The sequence below is a fragment of the Oncorhynchus tshawytscha genome, linkage group LG13 (assembly GCF_018296145.1).
Source record: "Oncorhynchus tshawytscha isolate Ot180627B linkage group LG13, Otsh_v2.0, whole genome shotgun sequence".
In the NCBI taxonomy this organism is placed as follows: domain Eukaryota; kingdom Metazoa; phylum Chordata; class Actinopteri; order Salmoniformes; family Salmonidae; genus Oncorhynchus; species Oncorhynchus tshawytscha.
The window spans coordinates 20,303,147-20,324,806 of record NC_056441.1 but is presented as its reverse complement, the minus strand read 5'-3'; the positions used below and the strand labels follow the sequence as shown (position 1 = coordinate 20,324,806).

Here is a 21,660-nt window from a genome sequence, read left to right as displayed (position 1 = left end):
ATTTCACATGTTTTTGAGAAACTTACACTAAACAGCAAATCACTTCCCCATTGTGTAGTATGGGGGCCCTGAAAAACATGAACAAATATGTCATTTTATTAGGTCTTTAGAGATCGTGTCATTCAGAACTTTATCCGCAACATTTTGTTGTGACTCCAGCAATACCTCTGTCCATTCTACATGTAACTGCCAAAATAAAGGAATGTCTTGAGTAAACAAGAGATACAAAGTATAAAAGGGAGGAGGGCCCTGGGAGAGGGGTGCCAGGAAAATAACCTCTCACTCGACATCAACAAAACAAAGGAGCTGATTCTGGACTTCAGGAAACAGCAGAGGGAGCACGGCCCTATCCACGTCAACGGGACTGCAGTGGAGAAGGTGGAAAGCTTCAAGATCCTCGGCGTACACATCACTGACGTTCTGAAATGGTCCAACCACAAAGACCTCAGGAGCCTGAAGAATTTTGGCTTGGCACCTAAAACTCTCAAACTTTTATAGATGCATAATTGAGAGCATCCCGTTGGGCTGTATCAATGCCTGGTATGGCAACTGCACCACCCGCAACCGCAGGGCTCTCCAGAGGGTGGTGTGCTCTGCCCAACGCATCACCGGGGGCAAACTACCTGCCCTCCAGGACACCTACAGCACCCAGGAAGGCCAAAAAGATCTTCAAAGACATCAACCACCTGAGCCACGGCATGTTCACCCCGCTATCATCCAGAAGACGAGATCAGTACAGGTGCATCAAAGCTGGGACCTGATATTAGCTGTTTTTCAGTCCATCACTAGCCGGCTTCCACCTGGTTACGCAAGCCTTCACCTTAGAGGCTGCTGCTCTATCTACAGACTTGGAATCACTGGCCCCTTCAATAATGGAACACTTGTCACTTTAATAACGTTTACATACTGCTTTACTCTCTCATATGTATACTGTATTCTATTATATTGTATTTTAGTCAATGCCACGCCTACATTGCTCAATCTAATATTTATAAATTCCATGATTTAACTTTTCGATGTGTGTATTGTTGTGAATCATTTTTAGATACTACTGCACTGTTGGAGCTAGGAGCACAATCATTTCGCTACACCCGCAATAACATCTGCTAAATGTGTATGTGACCAATAAAATGTGATATTGAAAGCATGGGGTGCTTCCACACAGGAAGTTCCAGACACTTGTAGAATCTATGCCAAAGAGTATAGAAGCTGTTCTGGCGGCTCGTGGCGGCCCAATGCCATATTAAGATGCTTTATGTTGGTGTTTCCTTTATTTTGTCAGTTATGTAGCAGCAGGCTACACAGAAAATGGAACAGCTGGATAAGGGAAATGACTTGTGCAAGGTAATATAACATTGTGGATAAAGTTCAGAATGAACTAAAAGTACACATTTGGGTGTTTTTGGAGCCTTGGTTCCTGCTTTTTTTAGGGACTGCATACTACACAACGAGGATGAGGAAGTGATTTGCCGTTTGTGTAAAGCTTCTCAAACGTGCAAAATCACAAAAAAAGGTGTCTGTACTCTTCAAGAACATGCTATTTACATCAAAAATAGAGATTTGGTTGGAAAAACTTAACTTGTCCTTTAAGTCATATTCTGAGAATCAGGCACTTTCATGAAATTTGTGACGGTTCCTCAGGTGACTTTTAAGTAGCGGATTATTTCTAAAGCATCTGCCACAGAATTTGCACCGATACGGTTTCTCTCCGGAGTGAGTGGTCAGGTGTTGTGTCAGGTTGCCTGGGGTGGCAAAGCAATGTCCACAAACAGTGCACTTGAAAGGTCTCTCTCCTGTGTGAACCGCTGTGTGTCTGGTCAGTTCTTCCTTGCGCTTGAAGCTTTTGGGACACTGCTTGCAACCATGTGGTTTCTCACCTCTGTGAGTCCACATATGCGTTTCCAGTTGTGTCTTCTGGTCAAAGTCTTGCCCACAGTCCTTACACCGATATGATTTCTCCCCTGTGTGGAACTTCATATGTGCTTTCAAGTATCCATTACAAGTGAAACTTTCTCCACATTCTTTGCACTGAAATGGTTTCTCCCCAGTGTGCAGTCTCATATGCAATTTCATATATCCCTTAGTTTTGAAGCATTTCCCACATTCTTTGCATTGATACTGTTTCTCTCCTGTGTGAGACACCATGTGTGTTCTCAAATTAGCATCACTAGGGAAGCATTTGCCACAAACATTACAAGTACGTGTTGCTTTTATGTGGGTTTGCAGGTGATCTGTCAGACTTGCCATGGACTCAAAGATTTCTTCACACACACCGCACATTTTCGTATGCTTTGTGTGTACATTTTTCACATGGTTAACTAAAGGACCAATGTACACAAATGTACTTCCACACAACTTGCAACAATAAGGAGAAGCATTTGTGGTCGCCCTGCCCCCAGCAACAGTATGGAAGCTTAGTTCTTTCTTTGCCCATTTTCTGGATGATTCCAGTGGCTTTGACCCTGACGGTTGTCCCCCACTCTCCACCTCGTTGTCACTTCCGCTGTTTTCACTCTGAGCTGCAGAACAGCCTAGATATCCTTCTGATAGGGACTGAGAGGCACTGGTTGCTTCTGATACTGTGTAGTCCTCTCCATCAGGCTCAGTTTTGATCTCTTTAGGAATGAGGATGCATAACACATCATCCTCTTTGCTCTCGAAAGTGTGGCTTGAGAAATCCATTTGATAGGGCGGATAAGGTGGGTTACTGTCTCTCTCCTCACAGACAGTGAATATGGAGTCGTTGGTATCACATTCTAGCCTTTCAAGCTCTTCCTCCTGATTTGTCCCGATTTCCTCTTGTTCATCTTTAATCTGTGTGGACTCTGGGTCCTTCTGCCCCAGATTGGGGCCCCACTTCTGCTCACCATGCTGCCGCGCAGGGGGAACCTCCTCTTCAGAGACTGGGAGCGTGAGCTGCTGGGGGTCTAGAAAAAAAGTGGGGAAAGGGATAAATATGTGATCAATACACATTAATATTTTATTTATTTACTTTTTACCATTTATCTCCCCAATTTCGTGATATACAAATTGGTAGCTACAGTCTTGTCCCATCGCTGCAACTCCCATACGGATTCAGGAGAGGCGAAGGTCAAGGAGCCATGCTTCCTCTGAAACACGACCCTGCCAAGCCGTACTGCTTCTTGACACACTGCATGTGCCCGACCCGCCACAAGAGTCGCTAGTGCGAGATGGGACAAAGACATCCCGGCCGGACGATGCAGGGCCAATTGTGGGCCGCCTCATGGGTCTCCTGGTTGTGGTCGGCTGCGACACAGCAGGGGATTGAACCCGGGTCTGTAGTGATGCCTTAGGCAGCTGTGCCACTCAGGAGGCCCGATCAATACATATTTGAACAATTTATGTAAATAACATAGGCCTATCCAGTGTTGTAGTACTCAAGTCCAGGACACAATTTTCATGACTCAATTATCTCGCTTGCATTATTCAACATGCTAGCTAAAACAGCAAATGTCAGATAGCTACTTTATTTGCTGCTATCCTTACCAATGTGCAAGACAGTAAAAGCATTCCAGCTTTCCATGTTACAAAATGTATCATTGAGCACAACCCAGTAAGCATGGACTGACGCCCACGTCTTCTGAACGTCTTTTTTGGGTCCCGGACTTGATTTCAATGTCCATGGACCAGCCCGTCTAAATCTGAACCAATCATAGACATCTATGTTTCACAAGTTTTGACAGCACAGTACAGCAGAGTACAATACATTACAGTAAATACAATTATGGTACCGTACAATACAGTAGAGCACAGTAAAGTATAGTACAATGTACTCTACTGAATTAAACTCTACTTTACTGTACTCTACTGAACTGTGCTGCTACAACGTGTGAAACACAACTGAACGAATCATAGACGTCTAGGCTTTGGTCTGATCCGGACCGACCAAATGTGTACTTGTTTAGGGTGGAGCTCATTAGAATAATACCCAGTTTTCTTCGTTTAAAAAAAAAACATTTCGGTCATTCAGCAGACGCTCTTATCGAAAGCAACTTACAGTCAGTGCATTAAACTAAGGTAGATAAACAACATATCACAGTCATAGCAAGAAAAATTTTTATGTAACCGTTGCTAAGAATGTTATTGTAGTTGAAGTGGTCTGTGGGTTTATTCTGTAGGTTGGATTACTTTGAACATTATAGTGGCCATAGTGCAGTCTTCAGTTTGGTCAGTTTCCCTATTTTAAGTGGATAAAAAAAAAAATGTTGAATGTGACATAATGCTTTCTTCATTGACATGTATACACATCATTTTCTAATATTGCTATGGGAACAGACAAACAAAGGAAGTGATGGATTCGACTTCCGCTTTACTTCCCTAAACTTGCCAGGGTAAATTATTTGAAAAATAGTAAATTTACAGAGTATTAAAGCCAAGTAAACAAATATAAGTATAATTTTATTTCATTAAAGTTCGCTAACGTTAGCTAGACTTACTAGTAGGCGAGTTCTGTTGTAATAATAATGTTAGTTGCGTCAGAGTTAAGGCCCGGGCCATCCACCAAGCCAATAACTATAACGATAAACTAACTATAGGCTACATAACTATAAAACGCTGGTGAGCAGCCACACTACACCGGTCAATCAACTGATCAAGGCACCCTACTGCACGTTTACTATTAATAAGGTGGTACCAAGACCATTCATGAGGTCTCATACTGGTTCAGACCATTCTGTGCTTTCAGGGTGTGTTCCTTGTCATAGTAACAACTGAAAATAATACTTAATGTAGGCCTAATGAAAATAATACAGTAACTTGTATTTAAATGTAGCAATTCAACAACAAATGCCATTTAGCCTGTGCATCTTTTACAGCATGTCATTGTGGTTTGCAAGGGATTTCCATTTTGATAATAGTTGTCAATTCCTGTGGGTCTTCTTTTTCACTGTGCTTCACTGTCCTGTGCAACTATTCGTTATATTTTCAGCAATTAACAAGAGCAAGCCTGCTTCTTTCCACGAATAGGCTATTAGGCAGAGTAGAAAAAAAAGTATAGAAATAAATGTCCTGTCGCTTTTGTAGCCTATAGCTTTTCCTGGGATTTTCAAGAAGAGGAATGGCTTTTTGCAGAGAGGCATGTGTAGCCTATAGTCTGTTGCGCATGGGAACAGCTGGAAGAGAGAGGCTGGTGATGTGTAGTATGAAGCTAAATATTAGCTAGATATTAGGTCATTTATTAGCTAAATATTAGGGTTATAGGCCAAATATTTACCTGACAAAGTGCAAGAAAAATAAATGAACAGATTTTGAAATGGCAGATCTGTAGTCCGTTCCACTAGGTTGCGCTCTGTGGTCTCCGGACATGCAAAGCTCCACTATTGATTAGGCCTAGGTTTTTAGTCAAGGAAATTATTATACCTGGGCTACATCAACAACAGTGCAGTGTCCATAGGATGTAAACTGCAATGATGTACCATAAAGTATGAAAATGTATCACTACCGTAAGTCGCTCTGGATAAGAGAATCTGTGAAATGACTCAGAAATGACTCAAAAAATGACTCAGGAATGACTCAAAAATAATAATGTAGGCTCATTTGAATAACTGCTCACTCGAACCTAGTGTTTTGTTTCATGCCGATATAACTGCATAGGCCAACAGCCTAGACCTGATTATGCAACCATTTGGATCAGTGTGGGTCTATTCCAGTGGAGGTTGCTGAGGGGAGGACGGTTCATAGTAATGGCTGGAATGAAGTCAATAGAATGGTATCAACCACCATATGTTTGATACCATTCCATTGACTCCATTCCAGACATTATTATGAGCCTTCCTCCCCTCAGCAGCCTCCACCGGTCAATTCTCGACAGTTTAGAAGGTCCAGCAAGGTAGATTAGCAGGCCACTCATATGGTGTCGGCCGTTCTGATGGTGCCGGAGAGGGTGGCTGCTGTTTTATTGGGTCTTTAACAAACCATGCTATTTTTTTTTCTTGCGTTGTTCGTAACTTATTTTGTACATAATGTTGCTGCTACCGTCTCTTATGACCGAAAAGAGCTTCTGGACATCAGAACAGCGATTACTCACCTCAAATTGGACGAATAGTTTTTCTTTAATGAGTCGGACGGGAAGGATTTACTCCAAACACCCGAACAGTTACACATCCCTGTCATTCACTTGAGACGGAAACAGATTTTGCGGAAAGAGATGGCTAATCTGCTTTTGCTCTCCGTACTGCTAGCCAACGTTCAATCGCTGGAAAATAAAATGGGATGAACTGAAAGTACGTGTATCCTACCAACAGTAATATCTTATGTTTCACAGAGTCGTGGCTGAACGACAATATTAATAACACACAGCTGGCATGTTAAACACTATCGGCAGGATAGAACAGCAGCCTTTGGTAAGACAAGGGGGGCATGCATATTAGCTGTCTACATAGAGGTTGACCGATTATGATTTTTCAACACCGATACCGATTATTGGAGGACCAAAAAAAGGCAGATATCGATTAAATCACCTGATTTATTTATTTGTAATAATGACAATTACAACAATTCTGAATGAACACTTTTATTTTAACTTAATATAATACATAAATAAAATAAATGTAGCCTCAAATAAATAATGAAACATGTTCAATTTGGTTTAAATAACGCAAAAACAAAGTGTTGGAGAAGAAAGTAAAAGTGCAATATGTGCCATGTAAAAAAGCTAACGTTTAAGTTCCTTCCTCAGAATATATGAAAGCTGGTGGTTCCTTTTAACATGGGTCTTCAATATTCCCAGGTAAGAAGTTTTAGGTTGTAGTTATTATAGGAATTATACGACTATTTCTCTCTATACATTTAACTATTGGATGTTCTTATAGGCACTATAGTATTGCCAGTGTAACAGTATAGCTTCCGTCCCTCTCCTCGCCCCTACCTGGGCTCGAACCAGGAACACATTGACAACAGCCACCCTCGAAGCATCGTTACCCATCGCTCCACAAAAGCCGCGGCCCTTGCAGAGCAAGGGGAACAACTACTTCAAGGTCTCAGAGCGAGTGACGTCACCGATTGAAACACTATTAGCGCACACCCCGCTAACTAGCTAGCCATTGCCCATCAGTTACACTAGCCTAACCTCAGGAGTTGATAGGCTTGAAGTCATAAACAGCTCAATGCTTGAAGCACAGTGAAGAGCTGCTGGTAAATGCACGAAAGTGCTGTTTGAATGAATGCTTAAGAGCCTGCTGCTGCCTACCACCGCTCAGTCAGACTGCTCTATCAAATATCAAATCATAGACTTAATTATAACATAATAACACACAGAAATATAAGCCTTGGGTCATTAATATGGTCAAATCCGGAAACTATCATTTCAAAAACAAAACCTTTATTCTTTCAGTGAAATACAGAACCATTACGTATGTTATCTAATGGGTGGCATCCCTAAGTCTAAATATTGCTGTTACATTGCACAACCTTCAATGTTATGTCATAATTATGTACAATTCTGGAAAATTAATTACGGTCTTTGTTAGGAAGAAATGGTCTTCACACAGTTCACAACGAGCCAGGCAGCCCAAACTGCTGCATATACCCGACTCTGCTTGCACGGAACGCAAGAGAAGTGACACAATTTCCCTAGTTAAAATAAATTAATGTTAGCAGGCAATATTAACTAAATATGCAGGTTTTAAAATATATACTTGTGTATTGATTTTAAAGAAAGGCATTGATATTTATTGTTAGGTACACATTGGTGCAACGACAGTGCTTTTTTCGCGAATGCGCTTGTTAAATCATCACCCGTTTGGCGAAGTAGGCTGTGATTCGATAAGAAATGAACAGGCACCGCATCGATTATATGCAACGTAGGACAAGCTAGATAAACTAGTAATATCATCAACCATGTGTAGTTAACTAGTGATTATGTTAAGACTGATAAGATAAGATAGTTTTAATGCTAGCTAGCAACTTACCTTGGCTTCTTGCTGCACTAGCATAACAGGTAGTCAGCCTGCCACGCAGTCTCCTCGTGGAGTGCAATGTAAATCGGCCACAATGCAGATTACAGATTGTTATGACAACTTGAAATCGGCCCTAATTAATCGGCCATTTCGATTAATCGGTCGACCTCTACTACATACCACAACAGACCGATGCTGGCACTAAAACCACACTGAATGAGCTGTATACCGCCATAAGCAAACAGGAAAACACTCATCCAGAGGCAGCGCTCCTAGAGGCCGGGGACTTTAATGCAGGGAAACTTAAATCAGTTTCACCTCATTTCTATCAGCATGTTAAATGTACAACCAGAGGAAAAAAAAGAAAAAAAAAACTCTGGACCACCTTTACTCCACACACAGAGACGAGTACAAAGCTCTCCCTCACCCTCCATTTGGCAAATCTGACCAGAATTCTATCCTCCTGATTCCTGCCTATAAGCAAAAATTAAAGCAGGAAGCACCAGTGACTCGCTCAATACGGAAGTGGTCAGATGACGCAGATGCTACACTACAGGACTGTTTTGCTAGCACAGACTGGAGCATGTTCAGTGATTCCTCCGATGGCATTGAGGAGTACACTACATCAGTCACCGGCTACATCAATAAGTGAATTGATGACGTCGTCCCCACAGAGACTGTACATACATACCCCAACAAAGCCATGGATTACAGGCAACATTCGCACTGAGCTAAAAGGTAGAGCTGCCGCTTTCAAGGAGCGGGAAGCTTATAAGAAATCCCGCTATGCCCTCCGACGAACCATCAAACAAGCAATGCGTCAATACAGGACTAAGATCGAATCGTACCACACCGGCTCCGATGCTCGTCAAATGAGGCAGGGTAACTAAGGTAACCTAACTAAATGACTATTTATTAATTATTTTATTTAACTAGGCAAGACAGTTAAGAACAAATTCAGCACCAACAGAACCACAGATGATGCAATCTCTATTGCACTCCACACTGCCCTTTCACACCTGGACAAAAGGAACACCTATGTGAGAATGCTATTCATTGACTACAGCTCAGTGTTCAACACCATAGTGCCCTCAAAGCTCATCACTAAGCTAAGGACCCTGGGACTAAACACCTCCCTCTGCAACTCCCTGACAGGCCGCCCATAGGTGGTAAGGGTAGGTAACAAAACATCCGCCATGCTGATCCTCAACACAGGGGCCCCTCAGGGGTGCGTGCTCAGTCCCCTCCTGTACTCCCTGTTCACCCACGACTGCATGGCCAGGCATGACTCCAACACCATCATTACGTTTGCAGATGACACAACAGTGGTAGTCTTGATCACTGGCGACGATGAGACAGCCTATAGGGAGGTCAGAGACCTGACCGTGTGGTGCCAGAATAACAACCTATCCCTCAACGTAACCAAGACGAAGGAGATTATTTTTGACTACAGGAAAAGGAGGATCAAGCACGCCCTCATTCTCATCGACAGGGCTGCAGGTTGAGAGCTTCAAGTTCCTTGGTGTCCACATCACCAACAAACTAACATGGTCCAAGCACACAAAGACAGTCGTGAAGAGGGCACGACAAAACCTATTCCCCCCTCAGGAGACTGAAAAGATTTGGCATGGATCCTCAGATCCTCAAAAGGTTTTACAGCTGCACAATCGAGACCATCCTGATGGGTTGCTTCACTGCCTGGTATGGCAACTGCTCGGCCTCTGACCGCAAGGCACTACAAAGGGTAGTGTGTACGGCCCAGTACATTGGGGCCAAGCTTCCTGGCATCCAGGACCTCTATACCAGGGTGGGTTAGAGTAAGGCCCTAAAAATTGTCAAAGACTCCAGCCACCCCAGTCATAGACTGTTCTCTCTACTACCGCATGGCAAGTGGTACCGGAGCGCCAAGCCTAGGTCCAAGAGACTTCTAAACAGCTTCTACCCCCAAGCCATAAGACCCCCGAACAGCTAATCAAATGGCTACACAGATAATTTGCATTGCCCCCCCCCCCACGCTGCTACTCTCTGTTACTATCTATGAATAGTCACTTTAATAACTCTACCTACATGTACATATTACCTCGACACCGGTGCCCCCGCACATTGACTCTTACCGGCACCCTCTGTATATAGCCTCCACATTGACTCTTACCGGCGCCCTCTGTATATAGCCTCCACATTGACTCTTACCGGCACCCTCTGTATATAGCCTCCACATTGACTCTTACCGGTACCCTCTGTATATAGCCTCCACATTGACTCTTACCGGTACCCTCTGTATATAGCCTCCACATTGACTCTTACCGGTACCCTCTGTATATACCTCCACATTGACTCTTACCGGCACCCTCTGTATATAGCCTCCATATTGACTCTCTGTATATAGCCTCCATATTGACTCTTACCGGTACCCTCTGTATATAGCCTCCACATTGACTCTTACCGGTACCCTCTGTATATAACCTCCACATTGACTCTTACCGGTACCCTCTGTATATAGCCTCCACATTGACTCTTACCGGTACCCTCTGTATATAGCCTCCACATTGACTCTTACCGGTACCCTCTGTATATAGCCCCGCTATTGTTATATACCGCTGGAAATTTGTGAAAATTAATATGTGTCATTCAAAACTTTTGGCCACGACTGTATACTATGTGTGCTCCCGAAGTTGTGACCGGGTACTACCTAAAGCTACCATATCGTTTCAGTTTTTTAGGGACAAAAAAATGTTAGACCGCTGCGCCACTCGGGAGCCTAAGGCACTGCATCTCAGTGCTAGAGGCGTCACTACAGACCCTGGTTTGATTCCAGGCTGTATCACATCCGGCCGTGATTGGGAGTCCCATAGGGCAGCGCACAATTGGCCCAGAGTCGTTCGGGTTTGGCCGGGGTAGGCCGTCATTGTAAATAAGACTTTGTTCTTAACTGACTTGTCTAGTTAAATAAATAATAAATAAATTCTACATAGGCAACAACATGTAATGAAGAATGTTATTATTGTTTTCTAGTGAGTACAAAACTCTATTCTAGGCTGTAAACTGTATGTCATTTGATTAATTGCTCAAAAGCCTGGTGTTTTCAATGCGTATTCATTGAAAATAATGAAATAACTGATTGTGGACTACAGGAAAAGGAGGACCGAGCACGTCCCATTCTCACCGACAGGGCTGTAGTGGAGCAGGTTGAGAGCTTCAAGTTCCTTGGTGTTCACATCAACAACAAACTAGAGTGGTCCAAACACACCAAGACAGTCGTGAAGAGGGCACGACAAAGCCTATTCCCTCAGGAAACTAAAAAGATTTGGCATGGGTCCTGAGATCCTCAAAAAGGTTCTACAGCTGCAACATCGAGAGCATCCTGACTGGTTGCATCACTGCCTGGTACGGCAGTTGCTCTGCCTCTGACCGCAAGGCACTACAGAGGGTAGTAAATACGGCCCAGTACATCACTGGGGCTAAGCTGCCTGCCATCCAGGACCTCTACACCAGGCAGTGTCAGAGGAAGGTCCTAAAAATTGTTAAAGACCCCAGCCATAGACTGTTCTCTCTTCTACCGCAAGGCAAGCGGTACCGGAGTGCCAAGTCTAGGACAGAAAGGCTTCTCAACAGTTTTTACCCCCAAGCCATAAGACTCCTGAACAGGTAATCAAATGGCTACCCGGACTATTTGCATTGTGTGCCCCTGTTTATCATATAGTAACTTTAACTATACATTCATGTACATACTACATCATTGGGCCGACTAACCAGTGCTCCTGCACATTGGCTAACCGGGCTATCTGCATTGTGTCCCACCACCCGCCAACCCCTCTTTTACGCTACTGCTACTCTCTGTTCATCATATATGCATAGTCACTTTAACCATATCTACATGTACATATTACCTCAATCAGCCTGACTAACCAGTGTCTGTGTATAGCCTTGCTACTTTTATAGCCTCACTACTGTATATAGCCTGTCTTTTTACTGTTGTTTTATTCCTTTACTTAACTATTGTTCACCTAATACCTTTTTTGCACTACTGGACTTGATCTTGCCTGCCTGATTGGGCAACCATTTTAATCAGTTATGGGTTTTCCTAGGCAAGTATAGCCTACAAGGTCCAAGCATATTAGCAGGACAGTAATATTATGTATTTTGTCATGATGTATCAGCTTACAGAAGCATGCTAATGCAGGGATTTGTAGTGGTGCGCATATTAATTATTTTTATGCGCTAGCACAGATGAAGTTGTAGCAATAGTTTCCATGTTTGGCTTCAGTGTTTAAAAATCGTTAAGAAAAAATGAAGTGGATATAAGTGAATGCATGTACATTTAAAAGCTGGCTCTAGAAACAATTATCAAAAAAATAAGTATTTTCAACATCTGTAAGATACATATTTTCAACGTCTGTAAAATGTATTTTCAACCTCTTTAAAATATGTGTTTTCAACGTCCGAAAATTAAGTCTTTCTCCAGGAAAATTACGTTAAGTGTTTTCAACTTCCGGAGAATACATATTTTCAACTTTCATTCATAACAAATGTTTTACCTATTTCGATGTCTGGAAAAGACGTATAGAATAAGTATTTTCAACATCATTTTGCTCACTGTGAAGGGCCTCGCGACTCGATCACTTGACTTGGTTGATAGGGTCTTGGGATTCGACTCGTTTACTACATTACTTGGCCTATTCATAGTCCTTTGAAACTCATGCAATACAATTTGTTTTGTTTACAGTATGTTTAGCTAGTTAGTTTACAGTTGGATAAATCCCCAAATACTGCTGATTCAAGTTAGCGAATTCAAGTACAACATTGCAAGTGGTGGGTCTTTATATCATTAACTAACCACCCGATTCGTTTGATTTAAATCGAAACAAACCTGTTCTGTGCAGTTTGAAATCCAGCAGCCGTCGAAGACGTTCGTTCTCCTCCTTTGAACGAGAGATTTCTTCCTGGTATTCTGTTATTGTTCTCTCTACCACCCCGGCTATCTCCACAGCCACCGCTGTTAGCCGTTCAGTTATATACACATTGAACAATGCCAGTTTAGACATTTTGAGAGGTATGAACGTCGAGATTTCTTTGTGTTTTGCTAGCTACTTATTTTTTCACCACAGGCAGAAAATGTATTCCAGATGATGATAATGGTGCTGCTATTTTCCACAACCCTCCGCTGCTTCCGGTTCCAGCTTGTGTTCAGGAAGTTGGGTGTTTGACAGCTGATACAGAAAATAGATCACGGGGACCGCTTTCAAATAAAGAAATAAATAAAGGATAAATACTCAGTCATCTTTACAAGCCTGTAACCCAATACACTATGTCAAGGCAATCCAACCGAACCACAGACAGCAAAAAGATGGTAAGAAGTCGCGTTCTGCTTAGCATTCGGACTACTCAATGAATGCTAGGTAGTTAGTAAACAAGCTAACGCTAGGTGGCTAATTTAGACGACAAGCTGCCTTTTATTAACCTCCAAAAACACGTTATTATGTTGATCTGATAATGCGTGTTTTGACAAGGTATTAAGGACATATTAGCTTAGCTGTAGTGCAATTTAGATATTACGTGAGAAATCAATGAATGACAAATACAGGAAGCTACCCTGTTAGCTAGTATTTCATTAGCTAGCTAGTGAGATGGCAGACACGCTCAGTCACTGCAAATTAGCTAGCTACCAAAATGACAGTAAGTGTTACAAAAAAAAGACTATTCAGGCGTAGCTACCTTTTGCATTTGCTAAGCATATTAACTATTACCCTGGCATGGATGGCAATTGTAAAGTCATAATATGCCGTATGATATTGGTATTTGTCTTTATGGTAGGTACCTGAACCAAGTCTACATAATTTAGTCAGGCTGGATTAATTTATGAAAGTGCTGCATCTGCAATACAATAAATTATTCACTGTCTTTGAATCAATAAAAGATGTCTGTTGTTTTGAAGTTGTTACACCAGGGGGTGCTGACAGTTAAGTTTTTATTTCTCCCTTTCTTTTCCTGTCTCTCTCTTCCTCTCTTGTAGAACGCAGAGTTGTTCACACTGACATACGGGGCCCTGGTAACCCAGCTGTGTAAGGACTATGAGAATGACGAGGAGGTCAACAAACAGCTGGATAAGATGTGAGTCTCTTCTCAACTCTCTCTCTCTCTCTCACTTATACGTGATCAATGAAAGGAAACAAGGAGAACAATTGAGGCGTGTGTGTGTGTGAGAGAGAGAGAAGTGCACTGTTTTGCTCTTAACCTGTAAATTCTGCCACTCTGTGTTTCATTTTCAGTTTGTCCTTTACTCTGCAAATGGACAAAGTGGTGCTAGCGCTTTCTGCCTCTGATGTTTCCCACCAACCTACACCACACGGGCAAATTCTCCATCCCTCTAAAACTTGACACCAGTAGACTAGTGATTTAATGTGTGTGTGTGTGAGATGTAACAGGTGGTCAACAACCAGGGCAGTAATCACCTTTCACACATCCATGTTAGGAGTCTTCTTCGCTTTCCAACCGTCTCCTGGAATTCACTGGCTCCATCCCCTCCTCTTTTGAGGAACAGACAAATGAAAATCAATTTGAAAGGGGGAAAAGGGGGTGGTGTACCCATTGTGAATAATTGTGCTGTCTAGTAAAGGTCTATGCTGGCTTAGAAACCTTTAAAGGTGTAGTTAACTTTTCCAAAGTAATAAAATGGCAAAGTAATATTTTAAGTTTGAGAGGCTGAGAGATGGAGCTTGTGTGATATGGCCTGTGAATGTATTCTGATCTTGGCTTAACTAATATACCTACTGTAGCATGGTCTGCCCCAAATATGGTTAATTCGGGTGATGATCTCATCTGACTCCTTTAGGGTCCAGATGCTTCTCTATTGCTCTCTATATCTCCCTCTTTCTTTCAGCTCTGTGTTGAGGTCTGACTAAGCCAGTGTACATGTCTGAAATCTTTACCGGAAATGTGGAATCGCTGCTCTGAAGTGGTCACTTTTAATAATGTTTACATATTTTTGCTTTACTCATCTCATATGTGTATATACTGCATTATAGTTTATTCCACTCAGACATTGCTCATCCTAATATTTATATATTCCTTCATTCCATTCTTTTACCTTTAGGTTGTGTGAATTGTTAGATATTACTGCACTGTTGGAGCTAGAAACACAAACATTTCGCTTCACCCGCAAAAACATCTGCTAAACATTTGTATGTGACAAAAAAAAATTGATTTGATTTGTATAGCATTTAGCACTCATTCTCCTTTACTCACTCTTTCCCCACTCTTTTGTTTTTTTCCAGGGGATACAATATCGGAGTGCGTCTCATCGAGGACTTCTTGGCACGCTCCAGCGTTGGGAGGTGTCAGGATTTCCGAGAAACAGCCGATGTCATTGCTAAGGTAGTGGGGACGTCCCCGAGCCAATCGGAACGTGTCCTTGGAACGCTCCCAGAAAGGAGAGAGGAGAGGGGGAAGTGCGAGATGAAGAGAGAAAGGACAGGGAGAGAAAGAAAGAGAGGGATAAGGAAGAAGAGCGAGAGAGATTGAGATCTGGGAGAGGGAGAGAGCTGGTAAAAAGAGGGAGGAAGAGAAAGAGGTTGACTGTGAGTGAGTTAGAGAGCGAGAGAGTTGGCGACTGGAATTTCAACTCCAACCTGCAGTAGTCTGCATAGTTTCTGAGCTTTCATAAATCCTCTCTACTGCTTTTCATTTCTCTGCACTCAAGCAGGTAGGGAAGCATCCCAGCTATGTCACCGCAAAGCCAACTAGCCCCAGCCCCCGTGTGTGTGTGTGGGCTCATGTTCCCCACTGCTTTTTGTCTTTGCTATACGGTAGTCTGAGCCGCACGGTCAACCTACACCTAGGGTGAAACCCAACCCCTCGGCCAAATATATTAGTTCACACTGAAGGGATGACACCACACACACGCTTGTGCCTGTGACTATGTGGTCAGACAGTAGTTTGCTGTACATTACATTGGTAAACAGTTCAACAGAACAGCAGGCCCGATACCAAAACACTGTAGACTTTAAGCACAAAACCACTTCTCCCATCTTGTGGTTGAAATGCAAGTAACCATGTAGAGCACTCTGTCTGTTCTAACAGTTCTGCTAAGTCGTTTCACAGGTGTAATCTTGCATTGTAGGCCTATGGTTCAGTTATATGGAAGGCGGTAGTATGGAATATTGGTCTAGATGATAAACTGTAAGCCTCTGCTGTTCAGACTTGCCAAGATAATGAGCAACCTAGCTATCAGTGACCGGACATGTTCATGTAGACACACAGCAACTTAGCACTCTGGGCCCGGTTTCCCGTTAGCAATGCAACTTAGCCTTAGAAGGGTTTTAACAATGCATCGTTCCTACAACGGCCGAAGATCCAAAATACTGACCACGGATCAGCTCGTAGAGATACAGCTTATGGCTGCAAATATTGAGGCGGCTTATTCTAATGATTATGTAGCCCATAGTCATCTCGTTTTTCATTTGAATCATCTTTTTATCCTTCGCTTGTTCAAAGACATTGGCAACTTTGTATTTGTAGTCGACTTCGTTACAAAGTTATCGGCGGTCACAGAGAAACAGCTTGATTCTATGTTAAGCAGAGATATTCTGTGTATAAAGTGGTGTGGAAGGGCAATCAAAGCATCAACACTTAGCTGTTCTATGAGTGGTCTGAGGCAGTCGGTAAATAAAGAGTGTTTTCAAGTGCAACTTTACTAACGATCATTTAGATGTAACGATGCTCCCACAAAGGTTCTAACGAGGAACTTAACCTTAAGATGATTTTGGGACACCAGGCCCTGGATGACGGAGCTAGAGACCAGTTGAAAATGTTCCCAGTTTATGCAGATTTCAGCGCCGCGACTGCACGACAGGGCAGCTCTCGCTAGCAGTCTTTGATATTGACTAACAACCAGTGACTTGATCGCTGATTATCTCAACAAGGGGGAATTCTTGGTGAGGAAAGATTGTACACACCCTGGCTTGTTCAACCCTCTCTAAATATAAAGTGTAAGTGTCGGCATTCAGTGATTCATCTTGTAAGGGAGTGATGGTCTCTGTTCCATTATGAACACAGCACATGTAACACCATTGTAACAGTAACATTAACAGCATTGTGTGATTGTATGTGTATTTCAACAGGTGGCGTTTAAGATGTACCTGGGCATCACCCCCAGTGTGACCAACTGGAGCCCGGCGGGAGACGAGTTCTCCCTCATCCTGGAGAGTAACCCCCTAGTGGACTTTGTAGAGCTGCCTGACAACCACAGCTCCTTGGTCTACTCCAACCTGCTGTGTGGGGTACTCCGAGGAGCTCTGGAGATGGTAAAGATAGAGCTTCTTTAGGCCTATTCACACTACTGAGACAAGCCTAACCGAGCCTGATATATAAAAATATCAGAGCACGGTAGTGTGAAAATTATATTTGCGTGATTTATGTTATGTTCATGTATCATGAGAATAGTTCTCTTTTTCCCCCTTCATTTCTAATATCTCCTCTCTCTTCCCACTATAAGGTGCAGATGGCAGTGGAGGTGAAGTTTTCTAATATCTCCTTCTCTCTCTTCCCCCTATAAGGTGCAGATGGCAGTGGAGGTGAAGTTTTCTAATATCTCCTTCTCTCTCTTCCCCCTATAAGGTGCAGATGGCTAATATCTCCTTCTCTCTCTTCCCCCTATAAGGTGCAGATGGCAGTGGAGGTGAAGTTTTCTAATATCTCCTTCTCTCTCTTCCCCCTATAAGGTGCAGATGGCAGTGGAGGTGAAGTTTTCTAATATCTCCTTCTCTCTCTTCCCACTTCCCCCTCTATAAGGTGCAGATGGCAGTGGCAGTGGAGGTGAAGTTTTCTAATATCTCCTCTCTCTTCCCCCTATAAGGTGGCAGATGGCTAATATCTCCTTCTCTCTCTTCCCCTATAAGGTGCAGATGGCAGTGGATGAAGGTGCAGATGGCAGTGGAGGTGAAGTTTTCTAATATCTCCTCTCTCTTCCCCCTATAAGGTGCAGATGGCTAATATCTCCTTCTCTCTCTTCCCCCTATAAGGTGCAGATGGCAGTGGAGGTGAAGTTTTCTCAGGACACCCTGAGAGGAGACAATGTCACAGAGATCCGCATGAAGTTCATCAAGAGGATGGAAGAGAACCTACCGGCCGGGGATGAGTGAGAGAAACACACAGAGAGTGAGTGAGAGAGAGAAACCTCCACCTCTCCTCTCGCTCTCCATCCATCCTGAATCTGATGTCACTCAGGGGGGTACGGAGAGAGAGGGCGAGAAAAAGGTATTGGGTAACCCTTCACTGAAAGAATGGAGACAAGGAAATTAAGTCCTTGGGCGTGTCTCAAATGTATTCTATCTTCCTCTCCTTGTCTCCTTCCCTTCATCTACACCGTGTAAAGATAATGGATAGATGAGAGTTCAACTCAGGGAAGGAGAGGACTTGGCCTTTGAGATGCACCGTTTGGTTTATGGAAGGACTTCTGCTGAACTATGATCCTTGACCTTTACTGTCTGCTCATATGACCCCTGACCTTTCCCCTTTAATCTCTGCTCCTGGGATGAGGAACTCCTTGGCCACTTCATCACATATGTTAATTTATGAGAAAAACTTTGTCCCTTAGATATTGTCTAGGCTTTTTGTCTAGTGAAAGTAGTCAGGAAAAGCTCCTGGCCCATTACAAATGGAAATGTTTTTGATTTTAAATTCTGTTCATTTAATCAATTTAGATCACTGAATGGAATGTGATGGTTTCACTACCAAGTCAATTGTGTTGTACACGGTGGACCAGATTTTGACACAAGTTTTGTTTTGACATTTAGTTTTTTAAATATAAGATCAGAGGTTCTGTTAATGTCTGTGTATAATATGTTTATTTGTTGTGTCTATGCATTAAATAAATAAAAAAGATACAGCCACATGTATGTTCATTTAAGTAGGCTGATACGTCAATCTGTTAAGTTTTATTCATGACATATTACAGCTAAAGCTGGTAGAAAACACACATGTTGGATGTGTGCGTCCATGAGGGTACATAGTAGGATCTGTGTTCCATGTTAACCTGCTGCAGGTCTCTTCACACGTAATGAAGTGTCACACCCTTCCCCAGTGCACTGAGGCAGTTATTCCTCTGGAGCTGCTTAGTCCAGTCAAACAACAATTACACAGACCTAAAGGCTCAGATGTTTGTTCAGGCTTCATGGAAACAGTCAGGATGTGTGTGTGTGTGTCTGACAGCCATGTTTTAGGAACAGCCACTTAATAACAGGCTGTCTGGAACAGGGGTGTGTGTGTGAGTGAATGAGTGGGCGGGGTGTTTGGACAGGGCTAGCAGGGCAAGTTGTCATTAAAGACCAGAGGTCCATTCTGCCCATAACTGACATCATCCAGGGGTCACCAACACAATCGCTTGTTGAGGCAAATCACTCACCTCGTCAATCACAGCAGAGCACACAGGGCTGGCCATACATACACACACACACACAAATGTATTGTTCTGTGGTGTTCATACTGACAGAAACCACCAGAGGTCACTGTGGGCATTGCATTCCCCAACACTGTCTCACTCCAAAAACATTCCCTCTGCAGGTCACTCTCATTTTAAGAGTTTCCCCTTAGACACTGATCTAAGATCAATTTCTGTTAACCCCTTTAATGGTAAAGCTTATAAAGGCAGCTTTTACCTATAGCTTTGATTCATGTTTTTTTTATTGAAAGATAGGGATGAGGTTTGAATATGTAGGTGAGAAGGTTACTCTGCACATAATGAGAATCAAGTGAAATGTATGATAACAGTAAAGCAACCTTCCCACACACCGAAAGACCAATATTTATTCTACAATATTCCAAAATACTGTAGATAGTTCAAAATAGGTTTGATACAATCAATGTCTGCTTTCCAACCTTCAGGGAAGGGGCTGTCCTTCATTACTAACTAAATAAATCCTATATCCACTCTCCCGCCTGGAATCGGAGACGTTAGAGAGGATAAACAGTGGAAAGTGGACACACTGTGAGGACTGTCAGTGTGAAGTAAGCCCCTCGTCCTCTGAAGAGCTCTTGCTCCAGTTTACATCCACATATATATACATTTTGTAGGTCTATAATGTGTGTATTGGATGGCGAGCAGGGAGGAAATGGTTTTGTGCAGACGTTCCATGTAAATCACTTGGCAGAATTAGAGCCGTGTACCAGGGGGATATACAGCTGGGATACTGTGGACTGTTGCTGCGAGAAAACCTGTATCACTCTTCCACATGCGCCCAGGAATTTAGGAGCGTGTGTGTATACACACACACACACACACACACACACACACACACACACACACACACACACACACACACACACACACACACACACACACACACACACACACACACACACACACACACACACACACACACACACACACACACACAGGAGAGCGCACACATTCAAGACACAGGAGCACACACACACATGGACACAGGAGTTTGCTCACAGACTTGCACTCAGAACACAGGAGCACAGACTTGCACTCAGTGTACAGGAGCGTGCTCACAGACTTGCACTCAGGACACAGGAGCACAGACTTGCACTCAGGACACAGGAGCGTGCTCACAGACTTGCACTCAGGACACAGGAGCACAGACTTGCACTCAGGACACAGGAACGTGCTCACAGACTTGCACTCAGGACACAGGAGCACAGACTTGCACTCAGGACACAGGAGCGTGCTCACAGACTTGCACTCAGGACACAGGAGCTCACACACACTCCTGTCCTCACTCTCTGACCCGAGCAACAATCAGATGTGTTACATCACTTTATCTTTGGTCGTTAGGGTCTGTAAAGCTCAGGGTAAGAACTGTGTATCTGAGATAAGAGTATCTCCCCCCCTTCTCTCTCTCTCTCTCTCTCTCTCTCTGTCTCTGTGGCTGTATGTCTTATGCTTGTTAAACAGCACAGAGAAACACATGCAGGATTGAGAGAGACGCCCCATCATTCATATCCCACACACACAATTTGTTCACGTGTTACACACTTAATTCTTCACGCAGCTCACTCTATTTTTCAATAAAACTTTACTATGACAGCCCGGGACAAACAAGCAGAAAATGTTGCAGACCTGAGATGATGCACCCCGATCTGCTTTAAACTGGCTAAACTTCCATAGGGTCTTTATAGGAAACACATGGAGAACAACATGCTATGACAGAAAAGGCCTCGCTAGCACATGGATGTCACTGTGCTGGCCTATATTATTGAATAGCCCATCCTTCCTCCACCACCCTCAATTTTATATCTATCACGTCTTGTCTATCCCACCCTGTCTATCACACCCTGTCTATTCCACCCTGTCTATTCCACCCTGTCTATTCCACCCTGTCTATCCCACCCTATCTATTCCATCCTGTCTATTCCACCCTGTCTATCCCACCCTATCTATTCCACCCTGTCTATTCCACCCTGTCTATTCCACCCTGTCTATTCGACCCTGTCTATCCCACCCTATATATTCCACCCTGTCTATCCCACCATGCCTATCCTACCCTGTCTATTCCACCCTGTCTGTCCCACCCTATCTATCCCAACCTGTCTATCCCACCCTATCTATCCCACCATGTCTATCCTACCCTTTCTATTCCACCCTGTTACACTGTCTATCCCACCCTGTCTATCCCACCCTGTCTATCCCACCATGCCTATCCCACCCTGTTTTCCCACCCAGTATTTCCCACTATGCCTATCCTACCCTGTCTATCCCACCCTGTCTATCCCACCCTATCTATCC

General features: G+C 43.3%; 2 protein-coding genes across 8 annotated transcripts; one reads left to right on the top strand and one right to left on the bottom strand.

The window, feature by feature from the left end:
* Positions 1-871: 871 nt before the first annotated feature.
* Positions 872-12,958, bottom strand: LOC112235207 (zinc finger protein OZF). The gene is made up of 2 exons (XM_024403620.2): positions 12,784-12,958; positions 872-2,927 (listed from the first exon to the last, which is right to left on the bottom strand). Exons 1-2 carry the CDS (start codon positions 12,956-12,958, stop codon positions 1,606-1,608), a joined length of 1,497 nt encoding a protein of 498 aa, XP_024259388.1. The 3' UTR covers positions 872-1,605.
* Positions 12,959-13,123: 165 nt separating this feature from the next.
* Positions 13,124-18,804, top strand: LOC112235208 (trafficking protein particle complex subunit 3). Of its 7 annotated transcripts, none has more exons than XR_006078576.1 (6): positions 13,124-13,263; positions 13,927-14,024; positions 15,188-15,287; positions 17,033-17,215; positions 17,407-17,528; positions 17,832-17,955. XR_006078576.1 is itself a non-coding variant. In XM_042295306.1 (6 exons), exons 1-5 carry the CDS (start codon positions 13,222-13,224, stop codon positions 17,464-17,466), a joined length of 483 nt encoding a protein of 160 aa, XP_042151240.1. In that variant the 5' UTR covers positions 13,124-13,221; the 3' UTR covers position 17,467; positions 17,529-17,642. The 7 variants fall into 7 exon arrangements, 3 of the variants coding, with proteins under 3 accessions (XP_042151240.1, XP_024259389.1, XP_024259390.1); XR_006078574.1 differs by having other exon boundaries at positions 17,407-17,632; positions 17,832-17,950; XR_006078575.1 differs by having other exon boundaries at positions 17,407-17,632; positions 17,890-17,905.
* Positions 18,805-21,660: the final 2,856 nt, after the last annotated feature.

Coding starts and splice junctions, on each gene's coding strand:
- LOC112235207 (XM_024403620.2), bottom strand. CDS start 12,958: ATGTCTAAACTGGCATTGTTCAATGTGTATATAACTGAACGGCTAACA. Junction 2,928..12,783: donor TTTCAAACTGCACAGAACAG/GTTTGTTTCGAT, acceptor CTTTTTTTCTAG/ACCCCCAGCAGCTCACGCTC.
- LOC112235208 (XM_024403621.2), top strand. CDS start 13,222: ATGTCAAGGCAATCCAACCGAACCACAGACAGCAAAAAGATG. Junction 14,025..15,187: donor AACAAACAGCTGGATAAGAT/GTGAGTCTCTTC, acceptor GTTTTTTTCCAG/GGGATACAATATCGGAGTGC. Junction 17,216..17,932: donor TCCGAGGAGCTCTGGAGATG/GTAAAGATAGAG, acceptor TCCCCCTATAAG/GTGCAGATGGCAGTGGAGGT.